This window comes from Mastacembelus armatus, chromosome 18 (assembly GCF_900324485.2).
Source record: "Mastacembelus armatus chromosome 18, fMasArm1.2, whole genome shotgun sequence".
Lineage (NCBI taxonomy): Eukaryota > Metazoa > Chordata > Actinopteri > Synbranchiformes > Mastacembelidae > Mastacembelus > Mastacembelus armatus.
In genome coordinates this window covers 10168126-10190883 of record NC_046650.1, presented here as the reverse complement: position 1 = coordinate 10190883, position 22758 = coordinate 10168126, and the positions used below count along the sequence as shown (strand labels likewise).

At 41.0% G+C, this 22758-nt stretch overlaps 2 protein-coding genes across 2 annotated transcripts; one reads left to right on the top strand and one right to left on the bottom strand.

The window, feature by feature from the left end:
- Positions 1-263: 263 nt before the first annotated feature.
- capn1 (calpain 1) lies at positions 264-18799 on the top strand. The gene is made up of 22 exons (XM_026329324.1): positions 264-389; positions 2615-3280; positions 5125-5194; positions 6923-7041; positions 10791-10924; positions 11537-11705; positions 12757-12840; positions 13665-13750; positions 13834-13908; positions 14037-14197; positions 14650-14810; positions 14915-14926; positions 15070-15281; positions 15469-15508; positions 15594-15659; positions 15750-15807; positions 15892-15956; positions 16179-16247; positions 16473-16551; positions 16670-16786; positions 16954-17012; positions 17165-18799. The coding sequence occupies exons 2-22, from the start codon at positions 3020-3022 to the stop codon at positions 17189-17191; spliced, it is 2124 nt and encodes a 707-aa protein (XP_026185109.1). The 5' UTR covers positions 264-389; positions 2615-3019; the 3' UTR covers positions 17192-18799.
- A 136-nt stretch (positions 18800-18935) lies between these two features.
- On the bottom strand, positions 18936-21944 carry pnp5a (purine nucleoside phosphorylase 5a). Its single transcript, XM_026329362.1, has 6 exons — positions 21717-21944; positions 20919-21088; positions 20741-20844; positions 20418-20593; positions 20009-20199; positions 18936-19665 (listed from the first exon to the last, which is right to left on the bottom strand). Exons 1-6 carry the CDS (start codon positions 21737-21739, stop codon positions 19451-19453), a joined length of 879 nt encoding a protein of 292 aa, XP_026185147.1. The 5' UTR covers positions 21740-21944; the 3' UTR covers positions 18936-19450.
- Between the last annotated feature and the right edge of the window lie 814 nt (positions 21945-22758).

Genomic DNA, 22758 nt, shown 5'->3' with positions numbered 1-22758 from the left:
TTATTAACAAACAATAGTGTTTGTATATTAAATATTCATAGTATAAAAATACTTAAATGCACAATACAGGAAACACATATAGTGTTTATACTTTCTTGGATCCAGCGCCAGTTTAATGTTAGATACCTGCTTTGCAATGCAGGGTAAGCTCTAAATAAATAGAATATAAAAACGCATCTGGCAGTTTAGTGGGCACTGCGCAGACGCAATATGAAGGAGGCGCATTGGATCAGTACATCAGTGTAGAGGCAATAGGGCGTTTCCAAATAATAAGGGTTGGTGCAGAGCAGGGGAGGGTCGACTTATACTAAACATGGAAGGCAAATGAGAAAGTCAAGTTGCACATTTGAAGTATAAATAGCTGCATTTTGAAGGAAACTTCGGGCAAGGTAAATCTAAAATTCACTCTTCAACATTGTTTTTACAGCTTGTGTCAGGCTTCAGGGAGGTGAACACTTTAAAACAGGACATATGAACATATGAACCTAGTCTGAACTTTTTTTTTTCTCTCAGGAGATCGTGAAGTGGCCTTTTGTGCCGTTGTGTTTTGCAAACATCCTAATCATGTAAATCAAGACTTGTATTTCGTTGCACTTTCCACGAAAGTAGAAAAACATGAAGTTTGACAGTGTGTGCGGTTATCTCCGCAGTCTCCTGCCGTCTCATGCATGTTGTTCCGCTCTGTGTATACGGATATAATCTTTGATGAAGTTAGACTAAACGCCCGTTGTTCGTGTTGCAGTAAAGTTGCAGTTTCACAGCTGGTCATTGTATTTCCTCTGAGGCACCACACCTACCATTAGATTACAGTCTTATCCGTGTGAACCATATGTCTATCTAAAAGTTTTAATATGCATCAGATTATACTTTATAAATGTACTCAAACGGCGTGATGTCCGACCACGCAGTTTCTAATAGTCGCATCCTACTTGTACTATCTGTCTTTAAGTCTTTGGAGTTGTAAATGTTGTTTCGTCACACACTTTGATAAAATCTCTCCCAGGGCCACTGTTTAACTGCAACATTTGACACTGTGTGCGTGTCTTGTTTCTCTGCAGGTCTATTTTCTCTATGGCCTTAAAGCAAACACTTTGACTATTTCATTTCACACTGTTTGGAATATGAACCCCTGTATGCAGAAATATACCAGAGGCGCTCACAGCACAAATACTGGTCCTCATACACCCACAGCCTTAGTTAACACCAGCACACATTCAAACAACCTAACAGTTCAGACATATATCAGAAGAATGTATTAACAGGATGTCAGCTGCTGAACTCATGTGACCCCTGTGGGCCCTTCAAATCTGTCTTTATCGTATGTTTCCTATCTTCTTTCTGCTGTATTTATGATACATATGCTTAGTAAAAATCAGCTCATATGGATTATTGTCTGTAGTTGCATTAAATGGTCTGTTATGGAGGAAAAATTAAGCTGATGCCTTTGGAGGTGTGTTGCAATTCAACTTTGTGTTGTAAGAAATTTGCTTGTGAAAAAGCATGCAAGCTTCTTTGAACAGTATGAGTGTGGGCATATAGTCTACTGCTTGCTGTCAGTTCTCATAGATGTCACTTCCTACAGTATGGCAGAGGACATCTATGTGCATGTGTGTGTCGGGGAGATAAAATATTAATTATGGGTTGAACTGATGTTGGGCAGAATGTGGCCCAATAACACGAAGGGCAGATTTGGAAGAATAAGACTGAACAACCAAAGGGTCTAGAAATTGAAGAGAGCTGCTGTACATTTCTGATGCAGTAATGTGAGTGTACCTTGTTGTGATAGTAGTGTTAGTGGTAACTGTAGTGAAATCATTGAATCTTGCATAATTTTGATCTGGAAAACTGCTGTTTCATGTTCTCAGCAGGCTTATTTTTCAGACGCTGAACAGGGCCACTTTTAATGGGTGTGGTTCAATGTCTGCAATAAAAACTGATCCTGCTCTGCTGTTCTCTCTGAGCCAATAAGAGCCAAACCCCTTTCAGCTTCTGCTGTGACTGACAGTTGGGTCTTGAAACGGGAGAGTGTAGTTTGGATAGCACAGAGTTGTGGTTGTAAGAAGCCACAGAGCTGAAAGAAATAAGAAATGTTAAAAAGCTAAGCATGCCCTTTGTGCAAACTTATTTCCTTTGTGTTGGGCAAAAATAGAAAGAGAGAAAGAAAGGAGCACGAAGCAGGAACTATGAAGATGTACGAATAGAGATGAAAGCTCCAGTTCTGTCAAAAGTTTTAGGTGGCACTAACTTCCACCTCACTGGCATTCCTTAATGAAGTCGGAGAGAGCTTTTGCTTGTTCTTTGTCTTGTGCATTAAGAGTCACTGTGTTCACCACCAATACTTACACAGCGTCACATCCATGATTACACATGGACAAACACTGTGTGCACGTTCACAGGTGCACCACATATATGCCTATTGTGACTAATCCCTTTTCTATGTATATATGGCATGTGTGTTTGCAGTTGAGTGGAAAGAAAAGGGGAATGTTTGTCAGCTGTTTAAATCCCAAATGTGTGCATACAGTAGAACATGTATATAGCTGCTGCTTTAGTCTGTGTAACTCTGAGATGTGACTTTTTTTTCAGTCTCTCATCTTTAACTTCTTTCTTTTAGGGTTTAGCTGCAGTGGGACGAGGAAGGATTGACCCTCTGTGCTCCTCATGGTGTCAGGATATCTCTCTCCAGAGCCTCAAATTTTTTTTTTAGCTTTTAAGCTTCTTCATATGTGATTGCTATTGCATTTGAAGCGTCTCGCTATAGTTGAGCTACAAGTACCGGAACCAAACAGCAATCCTTGTTTCATCAATTTTTAATAGCTTCTTAATAGCTACTGATGTTTCATTCCGATTTATAACTGAGCCGTAACCATCTTATATCTACATAAGTGCCGCCGCAGTACTTTATATAGAAGCTGTTATAATAAGTCAGAGTTGCTTCATTTATTATTGACTTATCTACCACACATCAAATATCCAATAGTGACAGTTAATCCTCCGCTGTTAACGTAACAAGCTCAGGATGGCAGTAGAGGAGCCTATTTATGCCACAGGCATGGCCCAGAGGCTGAGAAGCCAGTGGGATCGCGACGAGGGTCTGGGACAGAACCACAATGCGGTGAAGTTTCTGGGTCAGGACTACGATTCTCTGAAAGCCCAGAGCCTCCAAAGCGGGAGGCTGTTTGAGGATAGTCTGTTCCCGGCTGCTGTATCATCGCTGGGATTCAATGAGCTTGGACCGAGATCCTCCAAGACCTCTGGAGTCCGCTGGATGAGACCCACGGTAAGAAAGGGAGGGAGGGAGAGAACACTAATAGATCTGTTGTGTGTTGGCTAGTGTTGATGAATTGTTGTTCTACACTTGGTGCTTGTCCTTTTGCAAATCACGCATTATATTTTCAGATCTTAAATATAGTTTTAGATTTTAAATATATATAACTTAATTATTGAATACACACATTATGGTCATTTGAGATTATTCAATTAGAATCAGGTCCTTTATTCTTACTTTTTCTTATTATTTTTATTCTATGTCAAAGCTAAATTGCCCCTGCTTGTAATAAAGCCACTGACTATGAATCTTTTCAGTTGCTGTGTTCAGGTGCAGTAGGAAAGGTTCAACAGCTGGCAATTTGCGATCTTTATATTGCAATAATTTAATTTAAGTGATTTATTACACAATATGTTCCTTTTTGGTTTTACTTGGCATCTGATGTTGCAACAATCCAGGGTGTGATTGCAATGCTGCTAGTCAGCTCTCTAAGATATGGGCACTTGAAGCCAGCACCTGAAAATAAAGGGAAATTTTGTTAGGTCTGAAAAAGTTATTGGTAATGTTTAGGTCAAAGTAATCCTTTTAATATGAATTATTTGACTGTTGACACCAAGTTATCTCAACTCTCAGGTAAATTAAAATGCTTTGTATCTTATTATTAAAGTAGACATTATCTGCAACATGCTATAAATGATATCTATCAATGAGCCATATGACTGTATGAATTATTGTTAAGGAGCCTTAAAGTGGTGTTTAGTTAAAGGATATTTATATACTCCTACTTCCTACACCTGTATAAGTGTCATCCAACAATGCAGCTTCTCCCATTACACACAATGGACAGGGTTTTAACCAAAATACGAATGAATCGAATCCATCAGCGCAACGCCTGTAACCATTGTAACTGTACACAACAGCAATGGCGACAATATTTTTACCTTTCCAAAACACTTGAGTTTCATCTGTTGCTTGGTAACTGAGCCTTCTGTCAGAGATGACTGGTAGATTTAGTTTGGTTTCACCAGTTTGTGACTCTCAGAGAGGTAATGGGCATATAACATGTCTTCATGTTGATTTATTCTTCCATGCACCTGCCCAGGCATACAGTTCTTTTCTGCTTGCCTTTTTCTAGTCCGCTCTCTCTTCACTGCACACTACATAATGTAGGTGAATGAAGTGTGACTTCTTCATTCGGTGTTGTCACGACAGCCCAGAAGAAATCACATTCTCATTACTGTTGAGTGTCCACATACCATGACAGGCCGCTGCTCAGCGCTGTAATAAAACAACACAGGTCGTGATCATAAAAGCTCTCAGTGTTGTGATCATCGCTATGCCTGCAGCCACTTGGCTCTTCCTGCAGCTCTAGTCTGAGTGTGTGTGCATGTTTGTCAACATGTGTAATGCCTTTGTGTATGTGTGTGTGTGTGAGCTTTAATGCTTCCTGGGGGTCTCCAAAAAGTCCATCGTTTCATAATGCATGTGCTCCTGCCTGCACCAGAGGATCTGTAATATTTACACTGCATAAGAGGACTTTTGATGTTCACATTCACCTCAAAAAAATCTGTGCTTTGTGTGAGCCTGGAAAGAGAATCTTAAATCTGTGTGTGATTACTTAGTGTTTTTGTGAACTCTGGTGTGTGTGCAGCTGTATTTCTTTACACGGCTTCTCCTGGGGTTTTTTCATGCTCAGTACACTGAGTAGAAGATGCTTTGAGAAACACTAGAATGCAACATCTACTATATCTGCAGGTCCAAGTGTTAATTTTAACAGTACACTTTCATAAACCAGATACAGTAAATGTAATGTTGAAGCACTAATTTGCCTGTTTATGTGTGTGTGCATGTCACAGGAGTTCTGCAGGCAACCTGAGTTCATCGTGGATGGAGCTACTCGCACAGATATCTGTCAGGGAGCTCTGGGTAAGTCTTGCTGAGGGAGTTGCATGATTCAGCTATTTAGGCGAGAGGAGAGCAATGTCCGAGATTTAATCTGCTAGAAATATTAAAGTGAAGAAGGCTGGAGCCAGCCAAATGAAAACAGGCCATTGGACGGGAAAGCTGCCAGTTTCAGTCCAGTGTCTGTTTGGGAAAGCCTGGATGTAAGTTAGGAATAAGTAACTCCTCTCCCCCTCTCTTCTCCACTGAGAACATGACCATGAACTTGACACTAAACTCTTAACATTTAACTACTAACAACTAAATCATCAACTGTAGTACCAAATTGAAAACATATCCGATAGAAAACTTCTTGCCTCACTGCCTCACCAAGAAGGAAGGGAAATTAATATGGGTTAAAGTTGTACTTTAATATTTTAGCAAGTATTGTCATAAAGAATAGGTGGAATATATTATATATTTTAACAAAACCACTGTTCTAGGACATTGTACTCAATTGTATGCCTGGCAGTAACCAGTTCCTCCTTCCTCCTTGCATGTGCAGCTGTAAAATAGCCTAAGCTCTTTTGTCAAATTACCAGGTTTTTAAAAAAAAAGTCAAGGTCAACAGAGAAAACTGAACCAAGATATGAGTGACAGGTAGAGATGGACAGCTTGAAGGAGAGAGAGAGAAATGGAAGAGAGTTAACAGTCAATCCAGCAGTTCCAGTAACAGTTTATTGCCTGACACAGCTGTATCTATAATTAATGCTTTGTTTCTCAACCTCACATCTGTAAACAAGGCAGCCCTCCCTCTGTTTGAGTAGCCCTGGCAGCTCAGAAAGCAACCTCCTCCATTTCCAAATGAAATAAATGCTTTACCCAAACAACCCCGTCGCTCCCAGAGCAGCAGCTGCACTGCAGAACAGTAACCCCAAAAATGTTGAGCTACAACACATCATGCATCATTTTGTTTTACAGACAAAATACACCATGAATGACTAGTCTTGATCAGTGCTGTGGGACCATCTGTTTTATGACCCAGCAGCTGTTATCTGAGTCTGTTGATGATCAAATACGATATGAGAGCACACCAATCAAAATGTTACAGTCCTCCTGTAAAAGATTAAATATTACTACCCCTTTGGAGCTGACTGGATTATTACAGATCACAAACCACAGCCTGAATGTGTGATAAAACTGCAAACAGTCAGACACCACGACCATCAGGGTGTTTCTCCAGCTGAGAATGTTTTGCAGTAAGATATAGCATACTGTTTCTGTGGCTTTAGTCCTTTGTGTGATTCGCAGAAACAACTGCGTTAAGTTCAGTGGAAGGAGTGCCTCTCCCATTTCTCAAGGGCAAAGCTTGTTCAGACATTCCTGTCTCTTGCCTTTGCTGAGCTGTTAATGGGTGAATTCCAGTTTTTTCAGTGCCCCCACTGCATCTCCAAGTGCATTCAGGTTTTATCTCAGCAGCATGAATGAATTAGACCTAGGGGGAAAAAAATGACTCATAAAAGGAGAGAATGTGGTGACAGATGTTTTAAGCGCTTCCAACGTGGGAATGGATTCACTGAAATTTATAGATTAGTTTGACATTAATGTTTAGAACCTGTTTTACAAATACAACCTGATGCTGTCCATGTTAACGTGCACTCAGTGAGCAGGGGAGGGCTAAGTAAAAATATTTGGCATTCATGGTTGGATAGGAGTAATTCGTGTGTGTGTGTGTGTGTGTGTGTGTGTGTGTCTGTGTGTGTGTTTTCACAGGGGATTGTTGGCTGCTGGCAGCCATTGCCTCACTGACCTTAAACGACAACCTCCTCCACAGAGTGGTTCCTCACGGCCAAAGCTTCCAGCACGGATATGCAGGGATCTTTCACTTTCAGGTGCCGATGGTTTCACTTCCTGCATTGACACACTCTGTAAATCACAACACCTCACACACAACTCACAACATGCAACTGTGTCTGACTATGGCATATTAGCTGTAGTGTCGGTCTGAATGCAGTTTAGCTGTGATGTTGTTTTTTTAATTTCTGAAATTTCTCCTCTTTTATAGCTGTAGTGATTTACTTATTTGTTTATTTATTTTTGTTTGGAAGCCACACTGAGCAGCTTGATAAATGAAGAGGCTTAATGATTCTACAGTCTTCTTTCTTTCTCAGCAGTACTTGATATTTCAAACTAGATAGTCAGTGGCAAGCTGACCTCTCAGATCCACACCCAGTCAGTCAATACACTTCAGATGGGAGGATTTGAGTCACCATCAAACAGATTTGAGCACACTCTCCTAAAGTGACCAACACCCATCACTTTATCTGTCAAGTTTTTTTTTTTTTCTTTCCTAGAAAGATATAATCATTCTCACACGTCTAGATAAAACTACCCCATACAGTCAAACCCCGAACCTCCACCTGAAGAACCGGTCCTGCTGCTTTGTGACATATATTCAAATTAATTGCTCTGTTTCTGTCTCTGTGGTGTGAGTCTCCGACAGACTGCACAGCCTCATGAGGTGAACTTTGCTTTGTACGCAACACCATTACCCGTGTGAAGGCAAACACAAAACCACAGGCGCAGATATGACGAAAGCTGCTGCAGACGCAGGTGACACCAAGCTTGAAGCCTCCTATGCTGCAACAGCAAATGTTTTCAGTCCAGGGTGAGATAGGGAAATCTTGCAGCAGAGGTTTATATGTATGATTCTAAATTTGAATGTGGTTTATTCTACAACCAAAATGAACAAAATAGGTCAAAATGTTGGTCTGAAAGGAACTCTTAGTAGAGTTCTGCTATAGATGCATTAATGAAGAAGGTTGTGGGTTGTCTGTTTGTGTGTGTCCCCTCTTGTGTTGTCGTCAGTCAGCCATATTGTTCCTCCAAGAGGTGGATTCAGCCCAACAGGGCATTTGGTTCTCAACCACCCGCTCATCAATCTGTCATCGTCTGTACACACACACACACACACACACACACACACACACACACACACACACACACACACACACACACACACACTCTCTCTCTCTTGAGCGGTTGCCTTTTATCTGACAATCTTGCAGCAACTTCCTTCCTCTTTCTTTCATCTATAAATCCATTTGCAGGTTTTAAATAAGAATCATCTCTGTATTACCACATTTTTATTCCTCTTTCACATGCGCTTTTATTGTGTTCTGTAGTCTTGAGTGCTTTACCCAAACAACCCCCTTGCTCGACAATAAGCGAGGCATCTTAAACTGTTTCAGCTCCAGCGAGTGGGTGCACATGTTTGATCTCTCCCTAGTGTGTCCATCCGTCTGTGTGGTGTGGATCCTGTGAAGCTTCTCTAGTGAGAGGAAGCTGTAAAGCCCAGTGTCTACAGATGTCATCTTCCCCATTGATTAGAAGCAGCTTTATATTTTAACACTTTAGGAAAATGAACTAAAAAAAAAAAGTTATCAATAATTTTCCACCATCTTGACCTGTTTTGTCCCAGAGTGTCAGTCACCATGTATTCAAAAGGAGCGAGATAGGGAGGACAGGAGGAAGTAAAACTGGGAGCAGACAGGAAGTTCTGACACATTAAAGTCACGTATTATGTGCATGGGAACCAACTGATGCATGATACACATGAAAATTAACACAATGTTCATCCTGAAGAATGACAAATCAACCTGGCCACTGTCGGTTGGCACATATTGTACACACACATACATGCAGGTTATAGTATAGTAAAGAAATCCATTTGTCTCGCTTTAAGCATCCTTTTCTCTTTTTTTTTTTGGTAATCATCCATGTTCTGAAGCATCTGTGAGAACTCGTTTTAGTTCTGGGACCTGTTGTGCTGGAGCTGACTCATCTGATATAAGAGGATCAGTAAATACTGTCTCATACACACAGTCAGTCTTTGTGCTAAATGGACTGGAAATAATAATCTGCTTTGCTCTGAAGGCTTTTTGTTTGTTTGTTGAGCTTGTGTCACAACCAGTACATATTTTTTATCTTTGTGTGTTTCTGTTACTTTCAGTTTCCCATTTTTCTTATCCGTTTTATCAGTTTCCACTCTCTGTTCACTTCTGTGTGCTGTTGAGTCTTCCAGGGATTCCCCGCCTTTTCTGCTGTCTTTTTAGGCCTTTAAGCCTCAGGATATGTTACTCAGACCTGGATGAGTCATCCCCAAAATGTTATTATGTGTGCTGGCAGTGGGAAGCTTAATTAGATTGAGGATTATGGAAAAAATGGAGGGGGGAGTCAGTGTGAAGGAGCGAGGTAGGCAGACAAAAGGAGGGAGAATAAATGATAAAGTAGGCAATCTCAGCCATCTCAGGCAGAAAAAAATAAATTCGCTAACTAGGGCAGAATTCTTTATTCATTTCTTAGTGTAGTGCATGTACACAGAAAGCCTAAACAGTATGTTTAAATGCATTAGGAGATGTGGTAAGAGTTTATTTCCCATAATGAAGCTGGAAAATGCACTCACATCTCTTTGAAATAAAGGCTCAGCAGTTTCATTGTGATGGGTTAAAATGAAGAAGTTGTGTGTTTGCGTGTGTGTCCCTTTTGTGTTGGCATCACTTCACATATTGTGACACTACTCCTCCCAGAGGTGGATTCAGCTCAGCAGACCGTTTGGTCCTCATCTGCCCACTCATCTGTCATCCGGCTGCACACATATCTTATACACACACACACACACACACACTGTTTTATTTGACAACATTTCTGCAACTTCCTTCCTCCTCTTTCGCTCATCAATTAATCCAGTTACCCTTGATAATGCTGTATCACTGCACTGCTCTTCTCATGTGTTTGTATTGTACTCCTGTCTTAAGGTTTCTGTATCTTTCCAGCTTGTTGTCAGTTTGCAGTACTTTTTTTTTTTTTCTTGCATTACTACAAACTCTCTTAGCACAGCTTGTGCATTTACTGTCTTCACCACTTGTTTTAATGCTTCAGTCCTGGTCAGTCTTTGAGCAACAGGCCACAAGCATGAAGGCCCAGGAAAGATACTGCAACCTCATCTTTTAATATTCCTTGAGAGATTTTAAACAGGTCATACTCTCTTTTTGCGCTGAAATGCAGAACCTTGTTTTACCTTCTATCATGTTGACAGAGTGGTTCTTTGAAATTATATAACGTTTCAGAGAACCTGTCACAGGGTTTTCTCCTTCGTTTTTAACCTGGAGAATTAATGGTTTCCAGTGACAGCAGGTGAGTAAGTGTGAACAAAGCCAGCTGACTCATCCCTGCCCTAGTTCGTTAACCAGTGTTTTACTTGCAATAAGTGTACTTAAGGAAAGAGACTTTAATGCTGTGTATTTGACCTCTGAATCTATTTTGGGGTTGAAGCACCTAAGCAGGCTGGGACCTGCAGCATTTCTCAGATATCAGGTTTGTCTAGTTTGTGTGGTGAATGTTCTTCTTCTCTGTCCTTTTCCTGCACTCTGTGCTCCAAACTGCAGTAAATTTGAGCTGAGTGAAAGAACAGTCGACGTTACATTGAGCCAGCTGCATGAAAATTTAGACAGCACCAGAAATAAGATCGGGCTGATTGAGCTCTGATCAATGGCACACAGTGGAGCTTGCTAATGGAAAAATGGGGGCATATTTGTTAGGTGAGTTTTAATATTGGTGTTTTCTTCTGTCTTCCTTGCAGTTCTGGCAGTTTGGTGAGTGGGTGGACATAGTGATCGATGACAGGCTGCCAGTGAAGGATGGGAAGCTGCTGTTTGTCCACTCAGCAGAGGGAACTGAGTTCTGGAGCGCACTGCTGGAAAAAGCCTACGCCAAGTAAGACTAATGGACGGACAGGACAGCATTCGAAATGTTCAAATCCCTGACACTTTCAGTCTGTGTACAAGTCGGAGTTATTAGATACATGCATCAAACTATCTGTAATTGATTTACTTTTTTTGTCTCCAGACTGGAGGATTTTTGTTCTAAATCTCCAAACTAGATGTAGGGAATGAGTACAGGGAACCCGATTGCGAAATACTTGAAATTCTTAAAGATGCATGAAACAAAACTGTAGTCCAGCTGCTGCAGTGGACAGCTGTTCTCTCAGATGTGAATGTGTGGAGCTGTAAGAGTGAAGCATTGCTCACACCAGTGAGTGCCAAGTGGGCCTCCCAGACGGAGACACAGCAGAGGGATTTTAAGAGGAGTGTGATGTAACAGTGAGATTAATGTTTTGTTAAACACTGTTAGTATCTAAGTACATGTACATGTATGGGGGCTTTGCATACCGTAGAGTACCCAATGAGCAAACTGTGCCTCTCAGCATTTTTCTTGTCCTCAGTCCTCTACTTTCACAGTGAGACTACTATGAAGCAAAAATAAAATATACCTAATAATTCTTGATGTGCTCGTTGAACGCTCATTAACCTTTGTGTTGTGTCTCAGGTTGAACGGCTGCTATGAGGCTCTGTCAGGCGGCAGCACGTCAGAGGGCTTTGAGGACTTCACAGGTGGCGTGACTGAGATGTTTGAGCTGACTAAACCCCCTGCTGACCTGTACAACATCATGAAAAGGGCTATAGAAAGAGGATCACTGCTGGGCTGCTCCATAGATGTCAGTACTGCAACATTTCTGCATCCAAGTTTGTCATAGCAACAGAAATAATGTCAGTGTTGTGTTCACACCTTGTTTCTGCTGCCCCCTAGTGACCAAAGCACCATCTATCTAACTGGCCAAGAAAGCCCAGTACATCTCTGCCAAAATAACAGACGTGTTGAAGTAATAGCAACAATATGTTTTCACCAGTCAAAAAATGGTAAAATTATCCCAAGTACAATCATCAGAAACAATCCATTGACCTCCAGTATGTTTTTTTTGTCGACTCCTCTGCTGTAGATCAGCCATGTCTAAACCTTGAAAGCTGGGAATTTTCTATATTTCACAAAAAGTATTCAGTCTATCTCATATATCTATTATAGATGAGGATAATTTGATTAAACTGTAAATAACTTAGAGTGAGTGTGTGCTGTAATGTTACAAATGTGGGGAATTTAATCAGTGACACCAGTAGAGGGCAGCAGAGCTTAGCAGCCCTGTGGTTAAAGATTCAGGCTGGCAGGGATTCAGTGTAATTGTCAAGGTCAGTACAGTGATACAGATGTTTGCAGGTAGGAGGGTCTGAACTCTGGCTGTCATGATGAAGGACACTTTCTGTAATCAGTAAGCCTCTCTGTACTGCTCTGGCTGTGTATCAAGAGCTGCCAGTTTGGCTCACCTGGCATAACACAGGCAGAGACTAAGAGCTTTCTGATCCAGAACCAAATACATGGAGCTTGGCTCATTTTTACTCTGACAAGGTTTAAATGAGACAAAGACAAATGACAGTGTGCTTACAAGCAGTGTTTTCAATGTGGCAGACAAATAAATGTACATTGGAATTTAGAGGTACTAGTATAAAACAGTCAGGAGAGCATCTTCCTGCTGATCTGACTACTATCATGTGTTTTTAAATTAGTTAAAACAAACAAGCAATGATGGTCATTCTGCTAAGAGATTTCAGTTTGCGGATACCCACCAACACACACACACACACACACCATCTTTGTACTGATTTTGTGAAATGTGTTTTAGACAGTAGTGACCTGTTTCACTCTCTCATCATTAGATCAGCAACTCTGGAGACAGGGAGGCTGTTACGTTCAAGAAGCTGGTGAAGGGGCATGCCTACTCTGTAACTGCTGTGAATGAGGTGAGAAGGACTGTGGTCTGAGCAGATACATGCTGCATGGACATGAAATGGTTTTTAACCTGTCTTTTACTCTTCAAACACACATTCAGCAGCAAAGACTAAACACATACATCAACACTGATCCATTTGCACAATTTCATCCTTAAAATGTCCATGACTTGACTTGTGCCACATATTACATAGGTTTCAGTGTCATTCCTTTAACGTGTTTGGCTAAGAGGATGCACTTTAGCTCAGATTTATGTGCTTGGGTTCAATTAAAAATTAACTAGCTGAATTCAAAGTCAACAAGAGTTATAGTCGGGTCTGTGTTATTGTTCGCCCTGCAGTATGAGCCCTAGTTGGTTCATTTTAACACAATAATATCACAAGGCGCTACCAACTTTGTAAGGCACCAAAAGACTAGTGTTGACACTGGCAAGGCAAAGACCAGACCAGCCCAAGAGATATACTGGAAAAGTTTCATGCTTTGTTATCAAGTCTACAGGACCAGTTGCTGTTTTTCTTCCAAAACGGATCAACCTTGCAATGTGTGGTATTCTGTACAAACTGAGTAACAGCGATCATTGTTCTGCAAAATCACCTTCAGTGAAATTACATCCCCAGTTTCAATGTCACATGATGAATAAAGCCCAGACAGCGTGAACACTTTGCTGTGACCTGTATCTTCTCCAACATATTCAAATATGGTTTCTACATTTATTTTGGTGCATGTTATTGTAATGATTCATTACAGACTGACTCACAGGAGATACAGTGGGTTTGTGAAAACCTTCAGCAACATGCAAAACATAAATGTTAGCCGGTTTTTTTTTCACCCTTAGGTGCCATACAGGGGAAACATGACCAAACTGGTTCGCATCAGAAACCCCTGGGGGGAGGTCGAATGGACGGGCCCCTGGAGTGACGAGTAAGATTTTACTTACTGTGATCGCAAAGAAAAAAATGGCAGGAAAAAAACACATGTATCTGTATTTTTTGTGAACTAATCAGCTCCAGAGAGTGGGACAGTGTGGATAGGTCCGTCAGAGGGCAGCTGCAAAATCGCAGTGAGGACGGGGAATTCTGGTGAGTCTGAACCTTTTGCCTCCTGCAGCAAGTGTTTCTGATTTTAGCAACTGAAAGATATTCAACTATGACATCACCAATGAAGGCATCCACACTGTCGTAACTGTGTACCTGTTTCCGTCTGTCAGGATGTCGTTCACTGACTTCCTGCGCGAGTGGAGCCGTCTGGAGATCTGTAACCTGACGCCCGACGCCCTGCAGAACACCCAGATGAAGAAATGGAGCACTTCACTATTTCAGGGAGAATGGAGGAGAGGCAGCACAGCTGGAGGCTGCAGGAATTACCCTGGTATGAAGTGGTGAAGGAAGGAAAGGGGCAAACAGGATCCCATGATGGTCTAAGTCCTGGCCCTGGAACACTGAGTACCCCGTCTTTTATTTGGAAGGTCTTAAAGGAGGGAGGAAGGATTTGGATTAGTTCACTAAAAGAATGTGAACCAGTGACTCCCATTTAAACAACAAATCCTGAAACAATGGCCAGTTTTAAAATAAGTGTCCTGTCATGAACGCAGACGTGTGGAGCTGGAATCTGTTATTGTTGACGGTGGCCTTAAAATCTGTGGTTTTATTGACTATACTTCGATTAAAAACTTTCAACTTTTGTGTAAACACTAATTATTCATAATCTCTCCAGCAGGGTTGGATCCTGTTGATGATTTTCTTGGTGTTTGTCTTTCATAATGTATCAAATTAACGTGAGCATGAAAGGAAGAATCTGACTGCTTCACCTCTCGTCTCCAGCATCATTTTGGCTGAACCCACAGTTTAAAATCGCGTTGCAGCACCCGGACAGTCCCGACAAACCAGACTGCAGCTTTTTGGTTGCCCTGATGCAGAAGGACCGCAGAAAGAAACGTAAAGAGGGCAAAGACATGGAGACCATCGGGTTCGCTCTCTACGAGGTTATATCTCTTTTTCTTTAAAGCCAATATTCTACTTTCATTTCTGTTTTTTAATTATTCCCATCGTATCACTAATGACAATCATTTCCATTTCTTGTTTACAGGTTCCAAGTGAGGTATGATCTTCGCCTTCTGGTATTCAAGAATACAAAATTTACATTTAACTTTTCACATAATTTGAGAACATAACTGCTCGTGCCAATCCTGTCAAACCTTTGCACTGATCTGAAGATTAACTCTCCCGACCGCTCTCTCTCAGTTTCTGGGCAGGACGGGTGTCCACCTGAAGCAAGACTTCTTCCTCAGACACGCTTCCAGCGCCCGCTCCGAGCTCTTCATCAACTTGAGAGAGGTCAGCTCGCGGCTGCGGCTGCCGGCCGGAGAATACGTCATCGTCCCGTCCACCTTTGAGCCAAACAAAGACGCCGACTTTGTCCTCAGAGTTTTCTCCGAGAAGCCTGCTAACTCTGAGTGAGCAGAACAAACCACTATACTTATAGAAGGATCCAATTAAGTGTGCTTGAAAACAATTCTATGACCTAAAGTATTTAACACAGTGTAAACAAATCATTCTAAAAAAACATTTAATAAATAGTAAGAAACTCTGAACTAAGAAACTAAAATGGATAAAGTAACTGTTTTCCTCTTTCTGCTTCAGGGAGCTTGATGACCAGATTAAAGCAAATCTTCCACCAGAGGTGAGAAGATAAGACAACTGTCTCATAACACATGACCCTCAGTGATGTGTGGAAAAGCCCCACACTGAACACATTTCTGTTTCAGGTTCAGCTGGATGAGAGCCAGATCGACGAAGGCTTCAAGAATCTCTTCAGGCAGCTGGCAGGACCGGTAAACGCTCGCACAATAGGAGTAGTACTGATCAGTGATATATACAAAATCCCATTCAACATGTTTGACCTTCTCTGTTTGTGCCAACAGGACATGGAGATCAGTGTGACGGAGCTGCAAACCATCTTGAACAGGATCATTAAGAAACGTTAGTTTGCTTTACCAGTTTTAACAGTAACAGCAAAGAAAATTCAAACGTTCACGTCCGTCTCGTTGTTTCTTGTGCTGACAGATAAAGACCTGAAGACTGACGGCTTCACGAAAGAGTCTTGCCGCAGTATGATAAACCTCATGGATGTATCCTTACTATGAAATGAAATATGCAGCTAAAGCGTCTCACAACGTTAATAACAGTAATTTTCCTCTAGGATTGATTTACCTGTAACGGCCCATTTTCTCTCACCTCTGGATTCTTTCATGTTGACCTCCTGTGACGATACAAATGCAATAAAACCTTTGTTCTGCTGTCATAGTTGTCGACCATGAAAGTTGATGGCATTCCTTAATTTTTCTGCTCAGACGGACGGCAGTGGCAAGCTGGGCCTGACAGAGTTCCATGTACTCTGGGAAAAGATTAAACGATATGTGGTGAGATTAAACATTGATCGGTCAAGTAGGGACATCTGGCTAAATAGTATTGATTTAGTTTCACTGCGTGTGCGTGTGTGTGTGTGGGCCTGTTTTATTTGTCTTTCAGTCTTTTCTTTTTTGTGTGTTTCCATCTCTAACTGCTTGTTTCTTTCCACTTTCTGTTTCTCTTCTTTTTTGTCTTCTACTTTCTTCTTTCTCTGTCTGTCCCTATCACCCTGACAGACCGTATTCAAGAGTTTTGACTTGGACAAATCAGGCACCATGAGTTCCTATGAGATGAGGATGGCACTTGAATCTGCAGGTACTGTCCCTTTTCATTTAAATTTAAAAAGTCCTGACTGGGTAAAAAGCTTTTCTGACACTTTGATTACTCTGTTGTAAAATCTTTGTTGTCTTGTGGTCTGATCTTCCGTCACCAGGTTTCAAACTGACCAACCACCTGTTCCAGCTGATCATCCTTCGCTACACGGAGGATGACATGGCTGTGGACTTCGACAACTTTGTCACGTGTCTGGTTAGACTGGAAGCCTTGTTCAGTGAGTTCGATTAATGTGTACCTTAAAGGAATAGTTCACTTAATTTTCATCCCGTGTTCGTCACAACTTCACAGAGATCAGACCCAGATTGAAAAAATTCCATTCGTAAGTGAAAATATAAATCACTCATGTGACACTTTTTAAAATAAGTTACTCTGTCTCTGCAGAAACCTTTCAGACTTTGGACACAGATGGAGATGGTCAGATATCCCTCAACTTCTTCCAGGTATTCTATTGAACAGAAGTGCCACCATGAACTGACATCATTTCAAAGAACTTCTTAGCTATTTATGCAGATTTAATTTATAAGACTGTTTTATTTGATTACAGTTTCTATGCTGATTTATTCCCTAACTCACATCTCTCGTTGTCCTACAGTGGATCACCCTGACCATGTTTGCCTAGAGATGAGAGGACTGTCTTACTTTGCACTGCGTCCTGCTGCAGCTCCAGGTCCTGTATCTGTTGTTTCAGAAGTGCCTTTTCCCCTCCAGTTCTTCTTCTTCTCCATACTAAAACATTGCAAATTTCATTTTTACCGTGCCTGTATTGGAAACGTCTGCAAGGCTTTAATAGGTCTATAATTGCACCGACTGTCAGCTTAGCAGCTTTCTGAACATTTCTTTCAGGTAGAGCTACTCTAGGGGCAGAAATAATCTTATTGGATACATTTCAGCAGGTGGAAACAAAAACAGCTAAACATTTTTATGGTTAAAAAAAAAAAAAAAACTTCAATATATGTAGTATTTAAAAGAAATGCTACCCATAATATTTTGTAGCTAGAAAAACCAAACCTTGTAAGAAGGTAAATGAAAAATGAACGTACTAATAAACACTTCATTATTAAACAAACAAATAATGCACAGAGATTGAAGGAACAATGGGTATTAATTTCAAATGATATTTTATTGTCATCTCAGGAGTTTTTATTTTGAAGGATTTTGCATAACAGCTGATTTTTTTTTTTTTTTTTTTTTTTTTTTTGGTCATGGGCTGCTCCAACTTTATTTGCATGATCTTATTTAATCTTCAATATAAAAGTGATGACACAATTGGGGAAAGAAATAATTTATGAAATGTTTTCGATTATTTGACCAGAATTTTATGTTTCTCATACAAATGTATCTAATTAGTAATTATGTTTCCCATACTGTGCTGTAACTAAACCACTAAGATTATTTTTTCCAGACCTTAAGTCTGCAGGTTTTGTCTCTCTAGGGTTGCCAGGTTGGGCCTGCTCTCAGTCATGATAACCAGTGCCAGATTTAGCTGATGTGGGGAGGTGTAGTGTGTCACCTAGCTAGTTCTGCAGTTCATTATCTCTGCTCGGCCTTTGTAGCAACACTGCAGGCCTGGAACTTTCTGTTTACATCTTGTGCCAAACTCAAGGGTCCACTTGACTGGACCACACAGTGCAAACACAACTGTGGTGGGCTGTTTCATAGGGAACGTGTGGAATTATATTTCTTTCTAATTAATCTTGTTGAGGTCTAATGCATGCCTGTTTATCATTATGAATGGCACTTTTTAAGACTGTTTTGCAAAAATGAAAAAAAAAAAAAAAAAAAAAAGAACTTTTATATCTTAACTAAAAGTGGATGTTATCTGGGTTTAAAAAGGGATGTCAGTCTTGCTTCATGCTGCAGTTTCAAAGAAGCACTCAGTATCTTTGGTGGAGGTGAACTATTACTAAAAATGAATGGATATGTTGTACACATGTGGTGTTACATATGATCTAGTGTCTCCCTGTCCTGGGAGAGCTATTTGGAGGATTGTATTCCAAAATAATACATTATGAATTTGACAAATTTTGTGATTTTGTAAATAGAAGAGTGACTGCCAGCTTTCTAACCCCGGGATTTTGCAGTATAATGCTTATGTAACATTAACTAAATGTTTACAGTGGGAACATTCTGGGTCCTTTTTGATCCACTCTTCATACAATACATTGGTTTACTGTTTTTTTCTGTTAAACTTCAATACTCACTTTCAAAATAAACATGGGAAGGTTTTCATGAGATTCTGAATCAATTATTACATTTAAATGTGTATTGAGTCTAGATGAGAACTGACAGTTACTGTGGCAAAACTATTAAAATGAATGAAAGTACATGGCTTCTCTTTATGCCCCAAAGAACAACACAGACAGTATAGTAATAAATAGCACTTTTAGTAACAATATTCATATTAAAAAACAAGCCCAGTAAAATACATTAAGTCCACTAATGTACACATTTCAACAAGATGATAATAAGATGTTTACAGCAGATTTTGGCTCATTAAGTTAAATTGCAGACATTTATACAGGCCGATCATATAAGTTAGAACAAATAAACCGGGTTTAAAATGATACAAAAAAAAAAAAAAAAAAAAAAAAAACAGATCTGTGACTTTTTCACCTGGAGCCGCTCGGTACAGGAATGTACGACATCAGATGAGGTGAAGTGACATGAAAACAAAGGCAGTGTGCGTTTTGTATATGTCTAAATGAGATTCTTGTAATGGCTACGATGCTATCAGCTTTTGATCTAAGACTAAAAATAATAATCTAGTTGGGATGGTCTTTGGCACAGTAGCATTAAATGTGAACCATAACCACTTTAAGTCTCTATTAGTCATACTAAAAGGCTAAAAAATCTAGCTCCTAACATGCACAGCAATCACTTAGGCGTAGTTATTGTGCTCGATCCTGGTCACCATGGTGGAAACCAGACGCTCCACCTGCTGTTCTCGCTGCTTGCCTGTCTCAAGAACCTCTTCGTGATTGGCCTTCTCTTCGCTGTCATAGTCCATCACCGCCTGGTTGGTGATGAGGGACAGAGCGAAGACACGCATGCCGCAGTGACGGGCAACGATCACCTCGTACACTGTGCTCATGCCTGGTGAGGAAAAGAGGGCATGTAAGATAAAACCTCAGGATAAATATAAAGATACCAGGGCAGATATAAAAAGGATAAATATGTTTATTTTTACCACGTAGAAACTGACTAGGGGTCTGATGTTTAAATCCAAAGTCCAGCTTCAGGACATTATATTAAACATTATAGTTTTGATTTCTCTTTCTGTGTGTTAAGAGGTGTGTTAAAATCTTACATATGAGCAAATAGAAAAGTCTTTTTTAATGTGGTTTTGAAAGTACAGTATATTATTCATGTCTTATTGCAACTATAGAATTACCAGTACTGTAGTGACCAGTGTGAGGTCCATCAAAAAATGACTTACCCACAGCATCAGCACCCAGTCTGTGCAGCATGCGACACTCAGCAACAGTCTCGAATGAGGGGCCCCCCAACACACAGTACACTCCCTCCCTCAGGAAGTCTCCATAGCCAAGCTCCTGTCCCACGTCCATGGCCAGCTGCTGCAGCTCTCTGTCGTAGGCGTCGGACATGCAGGGGAAACGCACGCCGAACCTGGGGGAGGAAGTGCATGAACAGACTGAATGCTGGGAGCAAAGGGGGGGAGCAGGCCTGGTCCTGACTTAGCTGAATATCTGCAGTTTGACAGGCCTAATGATGCAACTGAGTTTGTTGCAACTGCTCACTTCAAACTATATGTGTAATATGAAATGTCTTTGAATGTGCAGGATGTTTACAGACTTTTTTTTTTTTTTAAATCCTGACACACTTACCTCTCATCGTTGGGTCCAGCCAGCGGATTATTGCCGGCGAAACCAGGCATGTTGAGATGGTCTTTGATGATCATAATGTCCCCCACTTTAAAATCTTGATTGAGGCCTCCGGCTGCGTTGGTCAGCATCACTGTCTCCACACCGAGCAGCTTAAAGATGCGCATAGGCAGTGTAATCTGGAAACACACACACATATGTATAGTCATATAGTTGTGTAGTCATAGCAGGCACTTTGGTTGAAAGGATCTTTAAGCAGTATGACTGCATGTACAGCATTTTTAAAGGCGACTGAATGCTCCTGAAACTTGTAGAGGCACACACACCTTCTGGATTGAGTAGCCCTCATACAGATGGAAGCGTCCCTGCATGCAAACACACGGTCTGCCCTTCAGTGTGCCAAACACTAGCCGCCCTGCATGACCATGCACTGCAGAGAAAGAAGTGGGTGAACATCAACAGTACACGAAAACCAACTGCAGCACCTGTTGCAGCTTATCTCACCGGTGCTCTGTGGAAAGTTGGGGATGTCCTTGTAGTTGAAGGCAACCTGGTCCTTTAATATGTCAGCCAGACCTCCGAGCCCTGAGCCGCACACGATGCCCACTGTGGGTCGAATGTTTGTCTGGGCCATTAGCCAATCGGCGGTGGCCTTACAGTCCTCGTAGGTGTAGCTGGATGACATGTAAAGAAGGTTGGATGTTAGAGTGACCACACAAACCAAAATCACAGCAGAAGTTACTTCATCTTTTAAACAAGCACAGCGAGATCAGCAGCACTGTGTGATCTTCTTATTTTAGATTTTTTATACATTTCTGCAGGAGACATGCCTTCTTTTACTACTGAACTGCAATACTGTCAGCTTTTCTTAGCTTCTTTACACAGCTGTCTTTGCCTTTCAAATATTATCAGGTTACAGGGTAAGAGATTTTTTTCTGGGCAGCAGGCCGGATCTCAGAACTACTAGTCTACAAATAAGGATAAGACTTCTGATGACACTCTCTCTCTCTCTCTCTCTCTCAGTGGTGACGATACTCGTGGGCTATGCGCAAAAATAGCGTTTTAAAAGCTCATAAGTTAATGTTAGATGTACTGAAATCCTCAAGTTTACAAGTTTTTCATTGTCTCATGTTCCCCACAGCGCATGTCCAACATTTTTGCCACCCCCTCCGTCCCCCCTCCCTCGAGACATCCCCAATATATATTTTGGCCCACTGTCCCGTCATGCCCATGAAGACGCCATGGGCTCAGGAGTATCGAAACAGGAAAGCTTAAAGTAACTACAGTCTGAAGTGTACTCACCCTTTGCTTGTCTCTGGAAACATGGCTGAAGATTAAAAAAGTCTATGGTAGAGTTCAAAATAAATGTGTGACTGAAAAGTTTTTTTTTTTCAACTCTTGTTCCCACAGCTGCAAGACGCTGAATTGAAGCCCAGTTGTTTGGAAATAAAATGTATTATTATATTAAAATGTGGCTTTTTTTGTTGTTTTTTTTTTTTGTCTTCTGGTCTTGAATCCTCTTGAACTCGTCCGTTGTTCTCACTGGTCTTTGGAGGAAAAGCGCAGACGCCGGGATTATTATAGGACCCCCCCCCCCACACACTCAGGGCCACTCCCTGCGCTCCTCCTCTGCTCGAAATGACGCAGGGTGGATGCTGCAGCGTAATTGGTCGGTCAGACACACCTTCAAAACAGCGTGCTATTTAACCAATAACACTGTATATCACTGTGTATCATCTGTTCTTCATGTCCACATCACTGGCAGGAAATGACAACTGTTGTTCAACAATGATGGAACATGTTGTTATTGGCCAGCACTGCAGTTTTTCTGCTAAAGTAAAGTATTTTCAACATGACTCAGCCCCAGAGACATCACGTGTCTACTAACAAAACTAAAATAACATCAAACTTTTTATAGAATAATACATGTATAATAATATAAAACCTCTACACAAGTACTTTTATTTTTGAAAGTAGATAGTGTTTCCTGATGATACTTCTGTACATTTACTTAACTAAAATATAGTATTCAGAGTATTCAGAGTATTTGAGAGTATTTTGGTTGCTTTTACTTTTTCAATAATTCTTTTGTTTAGGCTTAATGCAGAATTCAGGCCAATAAGTGTGGGACATTCTCAGCAGATGTACAGATCTGATTCAGAAACAGGGGAGGGGCACTTGAGTTGACAGGACTTGTTTGTTGATGTTGCCGCAGATTGTGCAGGTCACTGACATTACATATGGAGGATAACACAGGTGAATACAGGACAAAGGTCACCAAAGTCTCGTCAAAGTCAGACACCAGACAAACACTGAGCACCTACAATGCGACATGCATCCTGAC